General features: G+C 51.3%; 1 protein-coding gene across 2 annotated transcripts in view; it reads left to right on the top strand.

Annotated features, from left to right (window-relative positions):
* PIP4K2B (phosphatidylinositol-5-phosphate 4-kinase type 2 beta) overlaps window positions 1–19,926 on the top strand; it is a 35,051-nt gene extending 15,125 nt beyond the window's left edge. Inside the window, exons 2-11 of one of the 2 annotated variants that reach the window (XM_010341815.3) lie at window positions 422–519; window positions 3,072–3,168; window positions 8,316–8,468; window positions 9,197–9,283; window positions 9,392–9,538; window positions 10,518–10,556; window positions 11,091–11,204; window positions 14,505–14,763; window positions 15,233–15,336; window positions 16,020–19,926. In XM_010341815.3, coding sequence (XP_010340117.2) covers window positions 422–519; window positions 3,072–3,168; window positions 8,316–8,468; window positions 9,197–9,283; window positions 9,392–9,538; window positions 10,518–10,556; window positions 11,091–11,204; window positions 14,505–14,763; window positions 15,233–15,336; window positions 16,020–16,100 — 1,179 coding nt within the window. In that variant the 3' untranslated portion in view covers window positions 16,101–19,926. The remainder of the gene's footprint in view (window positions 1–421; window positions 520–3,071; window positions 3,169–8,315; window positions 8,469–9,196; window positions 9,284–9,391; window positions 9,539–10,517; window positions 10,557–11,090; window positions 11,205–14,504; window positions 14,764–15,232; window positions 15,337–16,019) is intronic. The other variant, XM_010341816.3, reaches the window with a different exon arrangement.
* Window positions 19,927–20,278: the final 352 nt, after the last annotated feature.

Raw genomic sequence — 20,278 nt, 5'->3', positions numbered from 1 at the left:
GACAGGCCGGGCGCGGTGGCTCAAGCCTGTAATCCCAGCACTTTGGGAGGCCGAGGCGGGTGGATCACGAGGTCAAGAGATCGAGACCATCCTGGTCAACATGGTGAAACCCCATCTCTACTAAAAATACAAAAAATTAGCTGGGCATGGTGGCGCGTGCCTGTAGTCCCAGCTACTGAGGACGCTGAGGCAGGAGAATTGCCTGAACCCAGGAGGCGGAGGTTGTGGTGAGCCAAGATCGTGCCATTGCGCTCCAGCCTGGGTAACGAGCGAAACTCCGTCTCAAAAAAAAAAAAAAAAGAAAAAAGAAAGGGAAACTTGGATGTGCTTTTAGGGAGATGGTGCCATTTACATTATAGCTTAGTGTCTCTGTGGCAGGTGGCCTCCTGGCTGAGAGCCTTACTTCTTCCTTGCTTTTCAGATCAATGAGCTGAGCAATGTCCCTGTTCCTGTCATGCTAATGCCAGATGACTTCAAAGCCTACAGCAAGATCAAGGTGGACAATCATCTCTTCAATAAGTAAGTTGTCTGCTGAGTGGACTCAGGTTTTGTGGGCAGTCCTTACCCTCAAGTCAGAAGCTTCTGAAGCCTCATGCATGGCGGGAGCCGAGGCAGCACCTGGGTCTCAGAGCTGACATAATGGCCGGGAAAATGCATTCGTTATGTGCCTCTCATCCTAGTCTTGGCATCTCACTCCTTTATCAGCCTACCTCCGGTGAACCTTGGGGCACATGACTGGGCCCAGGGTGATTCATCTAGAGCTAGCTCAGGTGGAAGTCAGCTGCTCAGGAGCTGAGGCATCCCGTGTGAGGCTGTAGCAGTGGCCCCGTCTTGATCTTAGTCTGAGGCAGGAGGCTGACAGGCATGTTCCTGGCTTGGGATACCGCCAGGTTCTTTTCTGGCTGGCTGGTGTATGAGCAGCAGGCTGGGGGCTCGAGAGCACTACCCAGAGTAGCACTTCCCATTTTTTTGCCTGTTGTCACTTCTTGGATTAGCACTAGTGTCTGAAGGTTGTCTCTGACATTGTTGGAAACATTCTATGGGCTGCCTCACCTGGCAGAGTTTTGGACCTGCTCTCAGCCCTTTGGGGCCTGAATTTTCCATGCTCTGTGGACCACCCCAGGACTGTTCGCTGCTCACACTTTCTGCTTTCTGCATGGGAATCCTGGTTCTATTCTTCATTGTCCCACAGTCCCCACCACTTCACTCTCTGGGTTCTATCACCCAACCATTCCCAGACTGTTAGTCCAGAGGAGAAGACTGACTTGAGAACATCCCTTAGTGACCTCCATCTGCCATAGTAAGTAACACCATCTGGTTCTAGAAGCTGTCTGTCTCCATAGCTGCCACCTGGTAAGTGGCCACCTAAGGAGGAGAGGCAGCCCTCAACTCAGAGGCCAGAAAGAAGGTTGTTCTGACCCAAGGGTCAGGGCTCTGGAAGTGGGCATTGCACCACTACCCATTTCAGGGTCCGTGACTTCTGGTGAGGTTCTACCTCCTTGATGTCTTGGCCTAAAGCAGAGAACCCAATCTCTTATTTTCTTTTATCTTTATTCCTTTTGTCCTTCCAACAATTGTGTATGTACTTTTTTTTTTTTTTTTTAAGACAAAGTTTCACTCTTGTTGCCCAGGCTGGAGTGCAGTGGTACAATCTCAGCTCACTGCAGCATCTGCCTCCCGGGTTCAAGTGATTCTCTTGCCTTAGGCTCCCGAGTAGCTGGGATTACAGGCATCCGCCACCACGCCCGGCTAATTTTTTGCATTTTTGTAGAGATGGGGTTTCACCATGTTGGACAGGCTGGTCTTGAACTCCTCACCTCAGGTGATCCACCAGCCTCGGCCTCCCAAAAATGCTAGGATTACAGGTGTGAGCCACTGCACCAGTGCTGTATATGCTGTTTATTAGATTCTGGTGCTGTTTACTAGAAGATGGGGTAGATAAGGCAGATAGGCTACTTCCTCTCCAAGAAGACATTCCTTTTGATTTCCTTAAAGCCTGTCATCCTGGAGTAGTCAGAGGACATATTTCTGAAAGGGGGTTCCTAGGCAGGATAGCTGTTGTAAGATGGAGAATGGTAGGAGTCATCATTTCAAGATGATCCTCCTCCTGGGCGTCTGTATTGACTAAGGAGTGGGAGGGTGGCGATTGGTGCCAGCAGGCAGGACTTTGTGTTCCCACTGAATTGACTGAGGACCGCTTTAACTCAGGCACTCTTTTCCTACTTCTCAGTGGAAGCCCAGGGTGAGGTTCCTGTGTGTGATCATTTTCAGGATGCTTCCACAGGAATATGGCCAGAGGAGAGGGGCCCTCTGATGAGGGAGGTTTTTCCCTATAGCATTCAGGCTGATTTCACTGCACAGCAGATGTTCACATGCACTTCCCACTGAGTGAGCACTGCACTTGTGAGGTGGAGCCTGTACTCAGGTTCCTGGCCCAGCGGGCGGGAGTTTTTTTCTTTAATGTATGTTTTATTGAAGGGCAACATACACATAGAAAAGTGCACAAATCACAAGCATACCGCTGGATTAATTTTTACAAGGTGAATACAAGATGTAAAGTTTTTAAACTTTCACATGCTCAGAATCACCTGGAGTGTTTCTTTCTTTCTTTCTTTCTTTTTTTCTAAATAGAAACAGGGTTTCAACATGTTGGCCAGTGTGGTCTTGAACTCCTGACCTTGTGATCCACCTGCCTCGGCCTCCCAAAGTCCTGGGATTACAGGCATGAGCCACCACGCCCAGCCTTGGAGTATTTGTTTCTAGACTCAACTTCAGAATTCCTAACAGCGTAGAAACCTACGTGTTAAGTATGGCAGACTGTTCAGATCCAGGTGATCTGTGGACGCACTCTGAGAAGTTCTGAAGTCAGAATATAGACGAGGCCGGGTATGGTGGCTCATGCCTGTAATTCCAGCACTTTAGGAGGCTGAGGTGGGAGGATTGCTTGAACTCAGGAGTTTGAGATCAGCCTGGGCAACATAGCGAGACTCTGTTTCTATTACAAATAATAATAAAAATAATTAAGATCAGCAAGGGGCAGCTCACAAAGACATGTCTCTGTTTATCCCTAGGGAGAACCTGCCCAGCCGATTTAAGTTTAAGGAGTATTGCCCCATGGTGTTCCGAAACCTTCGGGAGAGGTTTGGGATTGATGATCAGGATTACCAGGTATGGAGTTTCTTGGCAATATCGGAGGGTTAGGGAATGGAATGGGGTCAGGAAGCCACAGGACAAGTAGAGAATTAAAAACGTTTTGGCTGTTCTTGTGCTGTGTTTCCTTGTCATGCCTTGCTCCAGCCCAGTCAGTCTCTCCCCTGGCACTGGGGTCCCCTTGGAGGGCAAGGGCCTTAGAAGTGCTTCTGAGGGGCCAGGCGCGGTGGCTCAAGCCTGTAATCCCAGCACTTTGGGAGGCCGAGGCGGGTGGATCACGAGGTCAAGAGATCGAGACCGTCCTGGTCAACACGGTGAAACCCCGTCTCTACTAAAAATACAAAAAATTAGCTGGGCATGGTGGCGCGTGCCTGTAATTCCAGCTACTCAGGAGGCTGAGGCAGGAGAATTGCCTGAACCCAGGAGACGGAGGTTGCGGTGAGCCGAGATCGCGCCACTGCACTCCAGCCTGGGTAACGAGAGCGAAACTCCGTCTCAAAAAAAAAAAAAAGAAGTGCTTCTGAGGATGCCAAACAGGCTCAGGTTTCTCTCCTTGGGAGGGAGAGCAGTAGGAGAGAGGGGGGCTACAGACGCACTTTCATTTTAGTCTGACATTTCCAGTCTAGGCTGAAGAATCCTTCCCCTCTGTAGTTTGACTTCAAAGAGAGAGAATTGGGCTGGGTGTGGTGGCTCACGCCTGTAATCCCAGCACTTTGGGAGGCCAAGATGGGTGGATCACCTGAGGTCAGGAGTTTGAGACCAGCATGGCCAACATGGTGAAAACCTGTCTCTACTAAAAATACAAAATTAGCTAGGCATGGTGATATGCACTTGTAATCCCAGCTACTTGGGAGGCTGAAGCAGGAGAATTGCTTGAATCTGGGAGGCAGAGGTTGTAGTGAGCTGAGATTGCGCCATTGCACTCCAGCCTGGATGACAAGAGCAAAACTCAGTCTCAAAAAAAAAAAAAAAGCCCAATGCAGTGGCTCACGCCTGTAATCTCAGCACTTTGGTGGGCTGGGGTGGATGGATCATGAGGTCAGGAGATTGAGACCATCCTGGCTAACACAGTGAAACCATATCTCTACTAAAAAATTCAAAAAATTATCTGGGCGTGGTGGCCCGTGCCTATAATCCTAGCTACTCGGGAGGCTGAGGCAGGAGAATCACTTGAACCCAGGAGGTGGAGGTTGCAGTGAGCTGAGATTGTGCCACTGCACTGCAGCCTGGATGACAAGAGTGAGATTCCATCTCAAAGAAAAAAAAAAGAAAGAATTGTTGTCAGCAAGAAATGAGGCCTCTTAAAGCAGAGAAAACAGATTAGAAAAGGAAGCCTTTAAGGGTAGTGTAACCTCTTGCCAGGTATGACCGTCACCTCCTAAACTTGTGCCCTATCCTGGTGGTGGGGGGGAAGTTTGCATGCCAGTGAGTGACAGCATCATAGAGGCCATTGGCCTCTTGGGAGGAATCAATCCCAGTGCCACGGACATTAGAGTGACTCATAGTTCATGGTTTCTGCCCCTTCTCCACTTAGCATGTCTCCTTGGATCCTCTTCCCTGGCAGACAGCCTTGTGGTGAAGGTGGGCGAATTTTCCACTTCACCTTTATAGCTGTAGGAAATCTAGCTGATTTTCTTCTCTTTTCTTTTCTTTTTTCTTTTTAGACAGTTTCACTCTTGTTGCCCAGGCTGGAGTGCAATGGCACAATCTCAGCTCACTGCAATCTCCGCCTCCCGGGTTCAAGTGATTCTCCTGCCTCAGCCTCCCAAAGTGCTGGGATTATAGGTGTCTGCCACCATGCCCAGTTAATTTTTTGTATTTTTTAAAAATAGAGACGAAGTTTCAATATGTTGGCCAGGCTGGTCTTGAACTCCTGACCTTGTGATCTGCCCACCTTGGCTTCCCAAAGTGCTGGGATTACAGGTGTGAGCCACCGTGCCCGACCTGAAACATCGCTGACTTTCATTTGTCTATGGGGAAAACTCTTTGCCCCATAGCACAGTGAACCCTAGTGTATAGCACAGTGAAACCTAGCATGGGTGCCCAAATCTTTGCTAGCACTGTAGTTCTTGCCACCCCACCCCTTCACAGAGTAGTTCACAGCAGCAGAATGGGCCTTGGGTTAGAGTCTCCTCCCCTCTCGCCTCCCTTCTGGATGGCTTGCATGCAGAGAAAAGTATCCTGATGAGGCGAGTGAGGGACCGTGAGAGGAGGGGGAGATTCCTGGGGCTTGATTGCCCAGGAATACCCGACCTAAAAGGTACGGGGAGGCTCCTTCAGCCCCTTGTTAGGATTGAACCCTGAACTTAATCATGACTGGGGCTGGAGGTTTTCTGGAAGCTTCTTGCCACTGTTGGAACCCCAAGTTGCTCTTACATCTTCCTTCCGTTGTTCCTTGGTGAGGGATTCCTAGTGAGGGGTTCCCCTGACTAGGGCTGTCTCCTGGGTTGTCTAATTACATCCTCTCAGTGTCTGCATTTTGCCCCTAATAGCCTTGTGGGTGCATTCCTGTGCTCATGACGGAAATGAGGGCCGGGAGGATGTTGCTCAGGGAGGGAACCCTCTGGTGTTGGCCTGCCAGCCCCTGAGAGAGTCAGGGGATGCTGCCTCTACCTCCCAACTAGGGTTGCAGCTTTTAAGTCTTACTGGTAGAAAGGCCGGGCTGGGAGGAAGGGGCACTCGGCCACAGAGTCTACTCAACATTTCTGCAATGGGAACACCCTGTTTTGAGGGGTGCTACCTTAGCACCTTTGCTGAGGAACTCCCAGAGCGGCTTGCCACCCCTGACTTTAGTTTCCCCTACTCCTCCACCAGGGTTTTGTGAGGAGGCATTAGGAGAAAGTCAAGAGTAGGATCCTAATCAGCTGGGCATGGTGGTGCATGGCTGTAGTCCCAGCTACTCAGGAGGCTGAGGCGGGAGGATTCCTTTTGTCCAGGAGTTAAAGGCTGCAGTGGGCTATGATTGCGCCACCGCACTCCAGTTTGGGTGACAGCAAAACACCATCCTTAAGAGAAAAAAAAAAAGCCGGGCGCGGTGGCTCAAGCCTGTAGTCCCAGCACTTTGGGAGGCCGAGGCGGGTGGATCACAAGGTCGAGAGATCGAGACCAACCTGGTCAACATGGTGAAACCCCGTCTCTACTAAAAATACAAAAAATTAGCTGGGCATGGTGGCACGTGCCTGTAATCCCAGCTCCTCAGGAGGCTGAGGCAGGAGAATTGCCTGAACCCAGGAGGCAGAGGTTGCGGTGAGCCGAGATCGCGCCATTGCACTCCAGCCTGGGTAACAAGAGCGAAACTCCTTCTCAAAAAAAAAAAAAAAAAAAAAAGAGAAAAAAAAAAAAGGCTGGGCGCGGTGGCTCACACCTGTAATCCCAGCACTTTGGGAAGCCGAGGTGGGGTCACGAGGTCAAGAGATCGAGACTATCCAGGCCAGCATGGTGAAACCCCGTCTCTACTAAAAGTACAAAAATTAGCTGGGCATGGTGGCGCGCCCCTGTAGTCCCAGCTACTCAGGAGGCTGAGGCAGGAGAATTTCTTTTTTTTTTTTTTTTGAGACGGAGTTTCACCCTTGTTACCCAGGCTGGAGTGCAATGGCGCTATCTCGGCTCACCGCAACCTCCGCCTCCTGGGCTCAGGCAATTCTCCTGCCTCAGCCTCCTGAGTAGCTGGGATTACAGGCACGTGCCACCATGCCCAGCTAATTTTTTGCACTTTTAGTAGAGACGGGGTTTCACCATGTTGACCAGGATGGTCTCGATCTCTCGACCTCGTGATCCACCCGCCTCGGCCTCCCAAAGTGCTGGGATTACAGGCTTGAGCCACCGCGCCCGGCAGGAGAATTTCTTGAACCAGGGAGGCGGAGGTTGCAGTGAGCCGGAGATCGTGCCATTGCACTCCAGCCTGGCGCCTGGTGACAGACACTGTCTCAAAAAAATAAAATTAAAAAAAAAAAAGCCTAGGTGTGGGGGCTCACACCTATAAGTCTAGTATTTTGGGAGGCTGAGGCAGTAGTATTACTTGAGCTCAGGAGTTCTAGACCAGTCTGAGCAACATGACAAAACCCGATCTCTGCAAAAACTACAAAAATCAGCCAGGCTTGGTGGTGGCACCTGTAGTCCCAGCTACTTGGTAGACTGAGGCGGGAGGATCACTTGAGCCCAGGAGGTAGAGGTTGTAGTGAGCTGAGATTGCACCACTGTACTCCAGCTTGAGTGACAGAGTGAGACCCTATCTTTACAAAAATAGTAATAATAATAACAGGATCCTCATTAAGAGATGGGGAAAGGGCTTGGAGAGGAGGCAATTCTGTGACATGATCCTCACGTGTGTTTTTTTTGGGAACAGGGACACCTGGGCTCTCCCCTCAGCCTTGCCTCCCAAAGGTCCGTTGGTGTCTGCTTGGTGAACATGTCCCTTTGGTTGACTCACGCCTTTCCCCACCCTCCCTCTTGAGGCTTCTACTGCTCTCTGATCCTATTGGGAGTAGGGCCTTGAGGAGGAGCAGGGATATAGCCAGGAAAGCTCCCCAGAACTGCCTCCCAGCCCTGCATAGACAAGCAGGAGGTTGAGGTGAGGGGAAAGGTGTCAGAGATAAAGACCAGCTTCCTGCTTTGGGGAAGGTTTTTCGGCACTAGGGTAGATGCAGGGACAAGCGACGACCGCGCATTGCTTCTTTGTGTTAGACCTCCTGAAAACAGTATTTCCCAGGCTTCGTCTTTGCCAGCCCCAACAGCCTGGGAGAATCAGCTCAGTCCGCCTGTTTGTGTTCCCAATGAGGAAATGCAGGGTAGAGAAGTGAAATGGCTCACCCAAGGTCATAGTGCATGTGAGGGTCCACATTAGAGTCAGCCCCCTCCATCAGAGGCAGGATTTTAGTTGGTAGGGTAGCTCTCTGGGATCAGGATGGAAACTTTTACAGTCATTTCTCTTCCCATCCTAGACTGGGATGAAGGGCGGGTGGTAAGGAACAATTCTTGTCACTTTGAAGGAAGACTTGGGGAGGGATGTGAAAACACCGTGAGAAAAGGGGTGGTAAGCTCCCATCTGGGAGTCCCTCTATCTCAGTGTTGTTGGCTTTCAAGCAGTCCAGCCCCTGAGGGAAGACTCAGTGAAAGTCAAATCCTGTTCCCTGCCAAGCCCAGCCTGCTTTTGTCTCGATTATCAGAATTCGGTGACGCGCAGCGCCCCCATCAACAGTGACAGCCAGGGCCGGTGTGGCACGCGTTTCCTCACCACCTACGACCGGCGCTTTGTCATCAAGACTGTGTCCAGTGAGGACGTGGCAGAGATGCACAACATCTTAAAGAAATACCACCAGGTACGGTGAGTCCCAAGCCTGGGCTGCAGAGGATGGGTTGGAAGAGGGAGAAGGGAGCCCCAGGGGAGCTTCTTAGGGAAGGATTCGTCCTCTTTGGTAATGGTGGCTACTTCCTGATTACCAAGCAGCAGGACTCTCCCGCAGCCACATTTCTGTGAGCTGAAATGCCTACTTTAGAAAAGAAAACAGGAGCTGTGAAGGCACATCAGTGACGAGGCTCAGCTGGAAAGTGTTCACGCTCTGGCATCTGCCCCGTTTCTTCTGAAAGAGGCCCCATTGGCTCAGCAGGCTTGTTTCTTTTCCTGTCCCATCTCCACTCATCTGGAACCTGTCCATGAGGAAGGCAGGGAGCCCCGTGGCACCATCTGTGTGTCTGTCCTGAGCCTGCTTGGGTCTTCATTTCTGGGGCACCTGAGAAGGGCTGAAGGGAATTTCTGGTCTTTCGGGAGTTACGGCAGAAACCCCAGGGCATGGCATGGATAAGAGTTTGGGTATGGAGCCGTTCTCTTCTCCCAGATGGCTGGATCGCTGACCTGCCTCTGCACCCTTTCTCTTCCCTGTGGCTTTCCCATAGCAGGCTGGCAGAGGAGATGCAAGGTGTGGATCAGGGATTTTCCTGTGGTAAAATCCTATTTTAAACAAAATCTTAGGTAAGATTCTAATAACATGAACCCCCAGGGGCTGTGAGCCACCTGCTCAGACCGCCTCTCCCTCTGCCATGCCAACAGGAGGCTGGAGGTGGCTGTTGCCTGTTTTTAAGCCTGAGAAACCCCTATTACTTCATAGGACCCAACTGGAGAATGACCGGTCTAGAGGTTAGAATCCCAGGGAGCCAGGGAGCATTTTAGTCTGGGGAGAGCCCTGTCCGTCCCTGGCACCTGCCTGTTGCTTAGTCTTCTTTCTCTTCTTCCTTTCCATCCTAGTTTATAGTGGAGTGTCATGGCAACACTCTTTTGCCACAGTTCCTGGGCATGTACCGCCTGACCGTGGATGGTGTGGAAACCTACATGGTGGTTACCAGGAACGTGTTCAGCCATCGGCTCACTGTGCATCGCAAGTATGACCTCAAGGTAAAGGGCTCTGTGTTGGCCAGAGCTGTGCCTCCCCTCTGTCTGAAGTTGGCCACTAACACCAACTTCCATGTAACTGGGACAGCTGGTAATGTCGTTAGCAGACAGGGAACTCTGAAGTGGATATGCTTGTGGACCAAAGGCTGTTTGAAATCCAGGTGACAGTAACAGGAGATGATTTAAGCCCTAAACGTGCCGTATTTCTGCAACAGTCGATGTTCCTGTCTGTGGAATGTGCACAGCGAGGGCAGCAGAATGGGGACAGGCTGTGCTAACACAAACACTCTGGCATCCATCAGGGCCCCGTGGACTGACAGCGCAAGCGCGTCTCCGGACACTGAGAAGGCCACATTTGTGGCTGAGAATCAGGGCGCCCCTTGTTCTTGGTCCTGGCTTCTGACTTCTGTCACCTTGCGCCGCCATCCCTTCCGTCTGTGCCGCAGCTGCACTGGTTTCCTCTGTGTTGCTGCAGCGCTCCTCCTCCTCCCAGGATTTCACATCTGCTCCTTCCCTCTCTCCACCTCCTCCTTCCCCCACCTAACTGCTTCCTTCTTGCCCTTCTAAGCTCAGCTCAAATACTACTTCGAGGAAGTAGGTAGGCTCTGGCCACCGTCCCTCCCCTGTCCAGGCCCGGCCCCTGTGGTATGTGCTTTCAGAGTGTCCTGTCTCCTCCCTATAACACTGAGCCCCGTGATCGTAAGTGAACTAATGACTGTGGACCCACTGCTGATCTGTCTCCCCTGTTAAGGGCAGGGACTGAACGTCTCTAGTGCAGTCCTGTTTGCTGAGCACCTAACAAGTGTCTTGTACATCGAGCTCTGTAAGTGGGCTTGACGCAGACTAGATGAAGAAGGTGCCGCCTCCTGGCCCTCTAGGACTCTAACCAGTCTACTGAGTTCACCTGCTGGCTCTCTCATGTTTGCTGATGCAGTCGACTTTGCCTCAGCTGGACTTCCCCTGATGGCTCTTACTCTTTCAGGGTTCTACGGTTGCCAGAGAAGCAAGCGACAAGGAGAAGGTATGCTGGTGCTGAGCAGGAGTGGAAGGGTCGCTTGGAGTCAGAAACGACTCCTGTCGGCCATCCTGTCCGTCGCCCATCGTAGCCCCTAGCCCAGCTCCCAGACATGCCATCTGTCAACATGAAATGCTCTGTGTCACTGGTCACTTGCCTGTCCTTGTGCTAGGCCTAGACCTTGGTCTCTAGTCTTTTACCTCTGCCATCACTAGGTTCTTCATAGTCCTCCTGGGATGGGAGACATTCCCAACTCGTAGTCCAGCCTAAGTCAGTGAGTGGCTGCCTGAGCCCTGAGCTGGTCCAGGCTCAACAGGAAAGAATCGTTTAGTCGGTCCTCGTCTTTCATGTGTTTGCCGTGTATTTGCCCTCCCTGCCTGCCCAAAGCCTCAGACTAGAGGCTCCTGCACTGTTGATTTAGTAGGTTGTCTACACTGAGGACCCCTCCCCTTTCTGTATGGTTGCTCCCAGCAGAACAGTGGGGTGTCCCTGGGGTGGATGAATAAGGCTTACCCAGCCTAACTGCTGTTGCTCTCCTAGGCCAAGGACTTGCCAACATTCAAAGACAATGACTTCCTCAATGAAGGGCAGAAGCTGCACGTGGGAGAGGAGAGCAAAAAGAACTTCCTGGAGAAGCTGAAGCGGGATGTTGAGGTACTTACTGACCTTCATCTTCACCTGCAGGGCTCCTTCTGTACCTAGACTGGGAGCCTCTTCAACCTTAAGAAAAATGGAATTCACGACTTTCCTGGAATATAGACAAAAGGAGAGGCAGCATGGGCACTGCCGGGCACCTAAAGCAAGTGCAAATGACCATTCCATCTGACGGAGCATCGTTGGCGCCAATAGAACGCTTGTGATTCACTTCAGAATGCTTTTTGCTAATTCATTCCAACACCTTTTTCAGACTCCCTTCTGCTGTTGTCCGTACAATGGAGAAGGTCTCTGGCCATCAGAGCTGTAGGAACCCAGCTATTAAGATCCTGCAGTCCCAGCATTTTGGGAGGCTGAGGTGGGAGGATTGCTTGAGCTCAGCAGTTCAATACCAGCCTAGGCAACATCACGAGACCTCACCTCTACTAAAAATAAAAAGAATCGGCCGGGCACAGCGGCTCACGCCTGTAATCCCAGCACTTTGGGAGGCCGAGGCGGGTGGATCATGAGGTCAAGAGATCGAGACCATCCTGGTGAACGTCGTGAAACCCCGTCTCTACTAAAAATACAAAAAATTAGCTGGGCATGGTGGCGCGTGCCTGTAATCCCAGCTACTCAGGAGGCTGAGGCAGGAGACTTGCCTGAACCCAGGAGGTGGAGGTTGCGGTGAGCCGAGATCGCGCCATTGCACTCCAGCCTGAGTAACAAGAGTGAAACTCCGTCTCAAAAAATAAAAAATAAAAATAAAAATTAGCCAGGAAGTGCTCAGAGTGGCGTCCCTCCCATTCTTCCTCTTCCAAGGAGATCCTGCTGGGCTCCCATTGTTAGGGCTCCTTGTGCTTTTGGCTGTGTTCTGGGCCCATGCATCGAGCCTTTCTGCTCCTATAATGATTTTCCTCCTAGTCCTCTCACTGTTAGGGCCCAATAAACGGTGGTCAGTCTAGCAGTCTCCTAGTGACTGCTTTGTGATGGTGACTGGACACTTGCCTCATTATTAGCTAAACTGGAATGCCAGCTGGCCATTTCCATCCCGTGTCCGTCCATATTTTGTTCTTCTCCAAGTCATAAAATCCTAGATAAAAGAGTTGAGCCACCATCCTGCTCACAGCACCCATTATACAGATGAGGAAACTGAGGCTTGGCAAGAGGAGTCACATGATACCAGGGGAGGGCCCCAGAACTTGCCCCAGCACCACACAGCCTCTTTTGACCTTTAGGGAATGTGTTGAGAACGTAGGTTGGTTCTGACTGCCATTCTTTTGTGGTGTTGTATTCTCTTTTCCTTTTTTTCTATTTTTACCTGGACTGATACGTTGATGACATAGTTTTTACAGACTTTGTCTCTGAGTCTAGTTAGAAGTCTATTTTACCTTGCAACCCAGTGAATACACACAACTGAAACTGTCTATCCTTACTTTCTGTCATGATTCTGATATTTTCTATTCTATTTTATCATACAATAGTCCCTTCTTATCAGGGGGACACATTCCAAGATCCCCAGTGGATGCCTGAAGCCACAGATAGTACTGAACCCTACGTATATACTGTGCATGAGTCTTTTTTCCTTCTTCACAATTTCACAGAGAGAAGATTTGTTTACAGGAGATCTTAGCAACCTCAGCATGCAATTTCTTTTCTTTCTTTTCTTTTCTTTTTTTTTTTTTTTGAGACGGAGTTTTGCTCTCGTTACCCAGGCTGGAGTGCAATGGCGCAATCTCGGCTCACTGCAACCTCCGCCTCCTAGGTTCAGGCAAGTCTCCTGCCTCAGCCTCCTAAGTAGCTGGGATTACAGGCACGTGCCACCATGCCCAGCTGATTTTTTGTATTTTTAGTAGAGACGGGGTTTCACCATGTTCACCAGGATGGTCTCGATCTCTTGACCTCGCGATCCTTCTGCCTCGGCCTCCCAAAGTGCTGGGATTACAGGCGTGAGCCACCGCACCCAGACTATTTTCTTTTTTTTTTTTTTTTTTTTTTAAGATGGAGTTTCGCTCTTGTTGCCCAGGCTGGAGTGCAATGGCGCGATCTCGGCTCACTGCAACCTCTGCCTCCTGGGTTCAGGCAATTCTCCTGCCTCAGCCTCCTGAGTAGCTGGGACTACAGGCACGCGCCACCATGCCCAGCTAATTTTTTTTTTGTATTTTTAGTAGAGACGGGGTTTCACCATGTTGACCAGGATGGTCTTGATCTCTCAACCTCGTGATCCACCCGCCTCAGCCTCCCAAAGTGCTGGGATTACAGGCTTGAGCCACCACGCCCGGCTCTATTTTCTTTTTTAGTTAAGAGCTTTCACCTTTTCACTTAAAGCTGGCCAGGGACAGTGGCTCACACCGGTAATCCTAGCACTTTGGGAGGCTGAGGCGGGAGGATCGCGAGGTCAGGAGCTCGAAACCAGCCTGGCCAACATAATGAAACCCCATGTGTGCTAAAAATACAAAAATTAGCCGGGTGTGGTGGTGTACCCTTGTAGTCCCAGCCACTTGGGAGGCTGAGGCAGCAGAATCACTTGAACCTGGGAGGTGGAGGTTGCAGTGGGCCGAGATTACATCAGTGCACTCTAGCCTGAGTGACAGAGCGAGACTCTGTCTCAGAAAAAGAAAGCACTTTATGGCTTGTCTTTAGCATATCTGAATTGCCAACATTACTACTCTTACTCTTTGGGGTCATGATGAAGTCAAATATGGGTTACTTGACTATAAGCATTGTGATTCAACTGCAGTAAACTGATAACCAAGACAGCTACTGAAAGACTAATGTGACGTTAGCGTATACAGCGTGGATACGCTGGACAGAGGGATAACCTACGTCCTGGGCAGCCACACCCAGCCACCATGGCCTCTCATGATCCCAGGAGAGCCACGCCCCCTTCCTGCAGCTCCTTCTGCTTTAGTCCTGCAGCCCTTGCCTCACTGACTTCTCCTCTTGATCCTTCACCTGGGGCCTTAACTCCTTTCCTCAGGGAAGGTCCTGTTCACCCTTTGCTGTAGACTCCCACAGCTCCTTGCCCATTTTCTTTTTTTGAGACAGTCTTGCTCTGTCGCCCAGCTGGAGTGCAGTGGTGTGATCACAGCTCACTGCAGTCTCCACATCCTGCCTGCCTTTCCCCTGCTGAACGACTGTTTTCCCCATTAGACTTAGAGAGACCGCCGAGGGCAGGTGCTCTGATGCCTTATGCTCTGTTGAATTTCAGAGCCGTTTGTAGAATTGACTTGAAAGGAATGCCTCTTCCCCCTTTCCAGATGCCACTGAGATGTCCTGTGTAACCTCTTCCTTCCATCTTTCCGTCCTTGGCCTTCCTAGTTCTTAGCGCAGCTGAAGATCATGGACTACAGCCTGCTGGTGGGCATCCATGACGTGGACCGGGCGGAGCAGGAGGAGATGGAGGTGGAGGAGCGGGCAGAGGACGAGGAGTGTGAGAATGACGGGGTGGGCGGCAACCTGCTGTGCTCCTATGGCACACCTCCGGACAGCCCTGGCAACCTCCTCAGCTTTCCTCGGTTCTTTGGTCCTGGGGAATTCGACCCCTCAGTTGATGTCTATGCCATGAAAAGCCACGAAAGTAAGTGAGAGCCCGTGCCTGCCCTGCGCAGCCCTGGCTCATCCTACCCCTTGGCTAGTTGCTTAGATCTTTCTGCAAGGCGTCTGGCCCTCCACCTCATTCCTTGCTGCCTTTGGCCTCTTTCTGCCTCTAGACTCCGCTATAGGGTCACTACCCAAACCTGGGGCCCTGGAGCTCCTTCTCTGCCAGGCTTTCTTCTGCTTCCCTGCTTGTCCCGGCTGACTGAGGAATGGTTCTGCTCTGGTTCATGCGATGAGCCAAACTTTATTCATACTGTCCCGTCAGCCCCACTGGGTGACTGTGAAGATCCAGTAAGCTAAGAGCTGTGAAAGCTGGGAAGGACCCCACTCGTCCTTTTCTCAGCCCCAGCATGATAGGGCTGGAGCTGAGCCTTCGTAACAGTGCCCAGCTGCTTTCTGCCCTTCTCCTGCACCCTCTTCCTCCTTCCCTGCTCCCCATGTCCCTCCAGGTTCCCCCAAGAAGGAGGTGTATTTCATGGCCATCATCGATATCCTCACGCCATACGACACGAAGAAGAAAGCTGCACATGCTGCCAAAACGGTGAAACACGGGGTGAGTCCTCTCCATCTTCACCCAGGGCCCAGCTGAGTTGGTGCGTCTGCGCTCACCCTCAGTTCCCAGGGAGGGCAGTCTCAGGCCTCCTGTGCCAAGGAACACACACCTGCCCCCTTCTTCCCAGGACAGCAGACTGGAAGAACAGCCTGACTGCCCTCACCCACCCACTCCCTGCCAGGCTGGCCCCAACTGATGTGTCCCCCCGTTCTCCAGCCCTCGGGGCCAAGCCCGCCAGTGTCTTTCCCCAGGGCCTGCCGGGCCTGCTGTGCATCTTGCTGAAGGGCCAGTAAGAGCTTTGTTTCCATGGCCAGACTGCTCCCTGTGGGCCTGTTTCCCCGTGGGCCTGAAGCCCTGTTCTCCATGCAGTGGCCCCCGCAGACATCCAGAGCCTCCCTGCCACCTCCCCACTGCCTTTCTTCTACTTCAGTGCAGGCCTGGGGTTATAAATCACAGGAGTAAAGGAAAAATCATAATAATAAATCACAGGTGTGAGGTCAGGACAGTTTGGAGCTTGTGAGCCACTTCCTGAGGTGATCTGCTCAGTCTTGGGGTGTTGGGGGGGGGTGGTTTTCAGCTCTGATACTGAGTAACAGGCTTCTAAATACCCAGGCTTCTCCCAGGTGCAGCCTCCTGATTGGGGTGGAGGAACCCAACCTGAATCAGCCTCTTGTGTATTACAGGCAGGGGCGGAGATCTCGACTGTGAACCCTGAGCAGTACTCCAAACGCTTCAACGAGTTTATGTCCAACATCCTGACATAGTTATCTTCTTTCAGCCAGAGCCAGAGAGCCGGATATGGGCTTGGGGATCGGGAGTTAGGGAGAAGGGTGTATTTGGGCTAGATGGGAGGGTGGGAGCAAAGTGGGGGTTCGGGAGGGCTTGAGCAATGAGACTGCAGCCCGTGACACCGAAAAAGACTTCAGCTGAAGAGGAGGGGGATGTGCTGTGTGTGCAACTACGCACAGGATGTAACCCCGCCTTCTGCTTACCCTTGGTTTTTTTTTCCCCCCCGATTCGACACCCAGTTAAAAAGGGGTTCCCTTTTTGGTACCTTATAACCTTTGAAGCTACCTTGGGGCTAGAGATGACTGTGGGTTTATTTGGGTTTTGTTTCTGAAATGTCATTGCTCCAGGTTTGCTACTTATCATCGTGTATTTCATCACCCTCCCCACCCTCCCCCTCCCTGCCCAGCTCTCAGTTCCCTTCAATTAAAGAGATACCCAGTAGACCCCACACAAGGGTCCTTTCAGAACCAAGTGCTCTGATGCCAGATTGGAGAGGTCAGACACCTGGCCCTGCTGCATTTGGTCTGGTCTGGATGAACTTTGTAATTTGATGGAGTATTGTGAACTTCCTCCACCTTTCCACCTTGGATTCAAGTGAAATGTTCCATTAGTCCTCCATCCTGTCCGGAGCACACCAAGGCAACACCAGGCATCTCGGGTCACAATCAAAGATCTCAGAGGGGAGTGAGTTCCTCCTCACGGGATGGTGAGGGGCAGGAGAGTGGCTGGGTTCTCAGACAGCTGGTTCTCAGAGAACCCTGTGATGATCGCCCAAGCCCCAGGCTCTCAGCCCCTGGAGTTCAGGAGTGTTCTCTGTAAAGCCTGCCTCCCACTAGGTTAAGAGGAACACGAGTACCTTTGGATTTATCAGGACCCTCATGTTTAAATGCTTATTTCCCTTTGGGAAAACCTCAGAACCTGATGTATCAAATGAGGTCCTGTGCCCTCCGTTTCCTTCCTCCTTCGGACCTCCCAGGCACTCTCACTTCTAGCTGAGCTCTTAGCTCTGGGCAGATCTCCAAGCGCCTGGAGTGCTCTTTTGCAGAGACACCTCGTCAGCACCAGCAAGGTGCCCCCATCTTAGAGTTACACAAGGATGTGATCCAGGAAATCCAGTTCGGAGGCTTGATGTGGGGTTTGACCTGGCCTCAGCCTTGGGGCTGTTCTTCCTTGTTGCCCCCTCTAGGCTTTTAGCACAGGCTTTCTTGGAAGGAGCGGCTTCCTGCAGGTGTTCCACCCACCTTCAGAGCCTGCCACCCAGGTCCTTAGAACTGAGCCACAAGCCGCAGACTGGTCCGGCCAAGAGAGAAAACAGCCCCGTTGCTCTGCGCTTGGGGAGGCACATTCCTGCGTCTTCTCACCCTCAACCAGGAACTGGGGATTTGGGATGAGATGTGGTCAAACTTGTATATAACCCCAAAGATGTGAAGATCGTGTGTGAAACCGTTTTGAATGAATAGATTGGTTTCCTGTGGCTCCCTCCAAACCTGGCCAAGCTCAGCTTCTGAAGCAGGAACCAGCACTGTCTCTACGCCTGACTCACAGCACACAGGTCAGGAAAAGGATGGAGACACAGCCTTCTTGGACTTCACTGGGGCTGCTGGATTGGGTGGGAACCCTTCTGGAAGAGGCAGGTGGGGGTCAAAATCACTGCCCTGGCCCCAGGAAGGGGCCATAGGTAGGTCTGAACAACTGCTGCAAGACCACTAAGTGACTTAGGAAACTTGAAACCAACCCACTCGTGGAGAAAGCAAATTGGACTTGGGAAAGGGATTACTTAGGAATAATGTTGGACTTGATTTCCCCACTTCATAATGAAGAATGGAAGTTTGGATCTGCTCCTAGTCAGGCCCAGCATCCCTGAAGCTTGGAAAGTTGTCTGCTAGCAGCCTCCACGGCCTTGGGCTCCCACCGGCTTCTCTGCATTTGGTCTGCTGATCATGTTGCCATAATGTACGGAAAGTGTAACACGATCTTACTGGTTCAAGACGACTACCAGGTATCTAACTTGTTTAACATTGAGAGAGAGAGAGAGTGAGAGTGAGAGTGTGTGTGTGTGTGTGTTTTGTATATTGTTTACATTTTGAGAGGTAGCATTCTGTTTCAAATGCTTTTTGTTTTTCTGACAGTATTGTTGATTGGGTCACAACATTTTAAGCTGTGGTTTGGTGGATTTTCAATTTTTTCTTAAGGGTCATTCGCTGTGCTATCTTGAAAACCTTGGGTTTGGCCCCTAATTCCTTTGGCATTCAAATGTTTAAAAGCTATTTATCTTGGTTTATACACGTTTCCTTTCTCTTCTTTTTGTCATGATATTCTACGTGGTCTGCAGTTTGAATGTGGAGACAGTGGACTGACCCCCACGCATTGTCTGCCCCACTCTTTCCTCCTCGGGTCCCGCCATTCTTTTTCTGGGCAGTCGAAGGCATTGGAGGGGAAGTGACTGCCCTCAGCGTCACTCACTGGGGCCATGGCATCTCAGAATAATTTTGGGTCTCCCAAGAAGAAAGGTGTAAGAATAAGGACATGGCTGATTGGGTGAGGCCAGGATTCCTGGCTGGCATCCAGTCACCCCGTCTCCCATCCCTACCCCTCTTCTTCCACAAGCCCACAGCCAAGACACTGTCGTCTCCCAGCCACAGTGATGACTGCCCTGGAGACTCCACTGACCTCTAGATGAAGGTCCCTGGCCCTGGTTCCTGTTAATTAACCACTGGGTCTTTGTGTCCCCCAGCACAAGCTCCTTTCCTGTCCTCTGCGGCTTGGGGTCACAGGCATGCCAGGAAGCCCCAGTTCAGGGGCGCAGACTGAAGCAGTGCTCCACCTCTCGTCTTCTAGCTCAGGGGTTGCTGGTCTGTGGCAGGTGCCACTAGTGGCCCCTGTGGCTGTTCTCAGTGGCAGTTCTTCATCCCCTCTCCCTACTTCACTCTTTTCTCTTGCCCGTGCTTTCGGCCTCCAGCAGGCCTGCTGGCAGCGCTCAGGGTGTGAGGCTGACTCCTGCCCTGCCTTTCCTATTTATCTTCACGGTTTGCCAGGGCCTGCCCTGGGGAGGTGGACGACAGACCCAGGACTTTTCTCAGTAGCCAGTCCTACCCCCAGTTGACTTTTCACCAATTCAGGGTAGAAGAGAAAACAGCAGCACCCCAGCATGTGAGTTACTCAGGTGTTGGGGGCCAGAAGGGACAGTACATTTAAACAACCCTCAGAGCTCTGGCCTTAAACCTGTGGGCACCCCCCCAAGTCTAGGAGCCTCATCTCTTCCTGGCAGTCTTGTAGGCAGAGGGTCCTGAAAGGGAAACCATTCAGACAACTGTCCCCCAATCTACCAGCCATCTGCAGGGGGCAGTGACGTGGCCCTCTCCCTCCTCTGGAATGTGCCCCTTATGAAGAGTCCCCCGTGGGGAAGAGGAGACTCAGCTATCCTTCAGCAGCTTGTGCCAGGATCCCAGGGCAGAAGCTTCCACAGGAGCCTCTTGCCCTTGCTCAGAGCCACTTTGTGAGGTGGTAGGGGGAGGGGCCCAGTGCTGCTCAGCACACCCCAGCATTAGGTCAGATCATTGAAATTAAAATGTGAATGAAGTACAGATCCGCCTTTTGTGGAAGCAGGACAAACTACCACCCCACCAAGTGTGTGACTTCTTGATATCCCACTGCAGTTTCCATTTTTAGGAATTTTCAATCCCGTGCTTGTCTAATGTCTGCTTTAAACAGTTCGAGACCCTGTTCCTGTTTTCAAATGCATGCATGTTAAGATGAATCTCCAACCTGAGGAAAAAAATAAAACTCAAAAAGCTTTGTGTACATCTGTTACGTGTGAGTCCTTGGAAAATGAACCTTTTTTTTTTTTTTTCTTTCCAGAATTAAAACGTTTTGGTCCTAGCTTTAGAGGCAGCTTTGGCTAAATCAATGTATGGCTTCAGTTTGGAGAAAGAATATGGTCAGTGACATCGCACTTTCAGATGCAGTTAATAAGCAGTGGTGACACGCACAGTACCACTGGCTGGGTGTGGTGGCTCATGCCCAGCACTTTGGGAGGCTGAGGCAGGAGAATCACTTCGGGACCAGTCTGGGTAACATAGTGAGACCCCATCTCTACAAAATAAGAAGTAGCCAGGTATGATGGCACATGTCTATAATCCCAGCCTACTCAGGA

The sequence above is a fragment of the Saimiri boliviensis genome, chromosome 17 (assembly GCF_048565385.1).
Source record: "Saimiri boliviensis isolate mSaiBol1 chromosome 17, mSaiBol1.pri, whole genome shotgun sequence".
Classification (NCBI taxonomy): domain Eukaryota; kingdom Metazoa; phylum Chordata; class Mammalia; order Primates; family Cebidae; genus Saimiri; species Saimiri boliviensis.
This window is presented reverse-complemented; position numbering and strand designations above follow the sequence as displayed.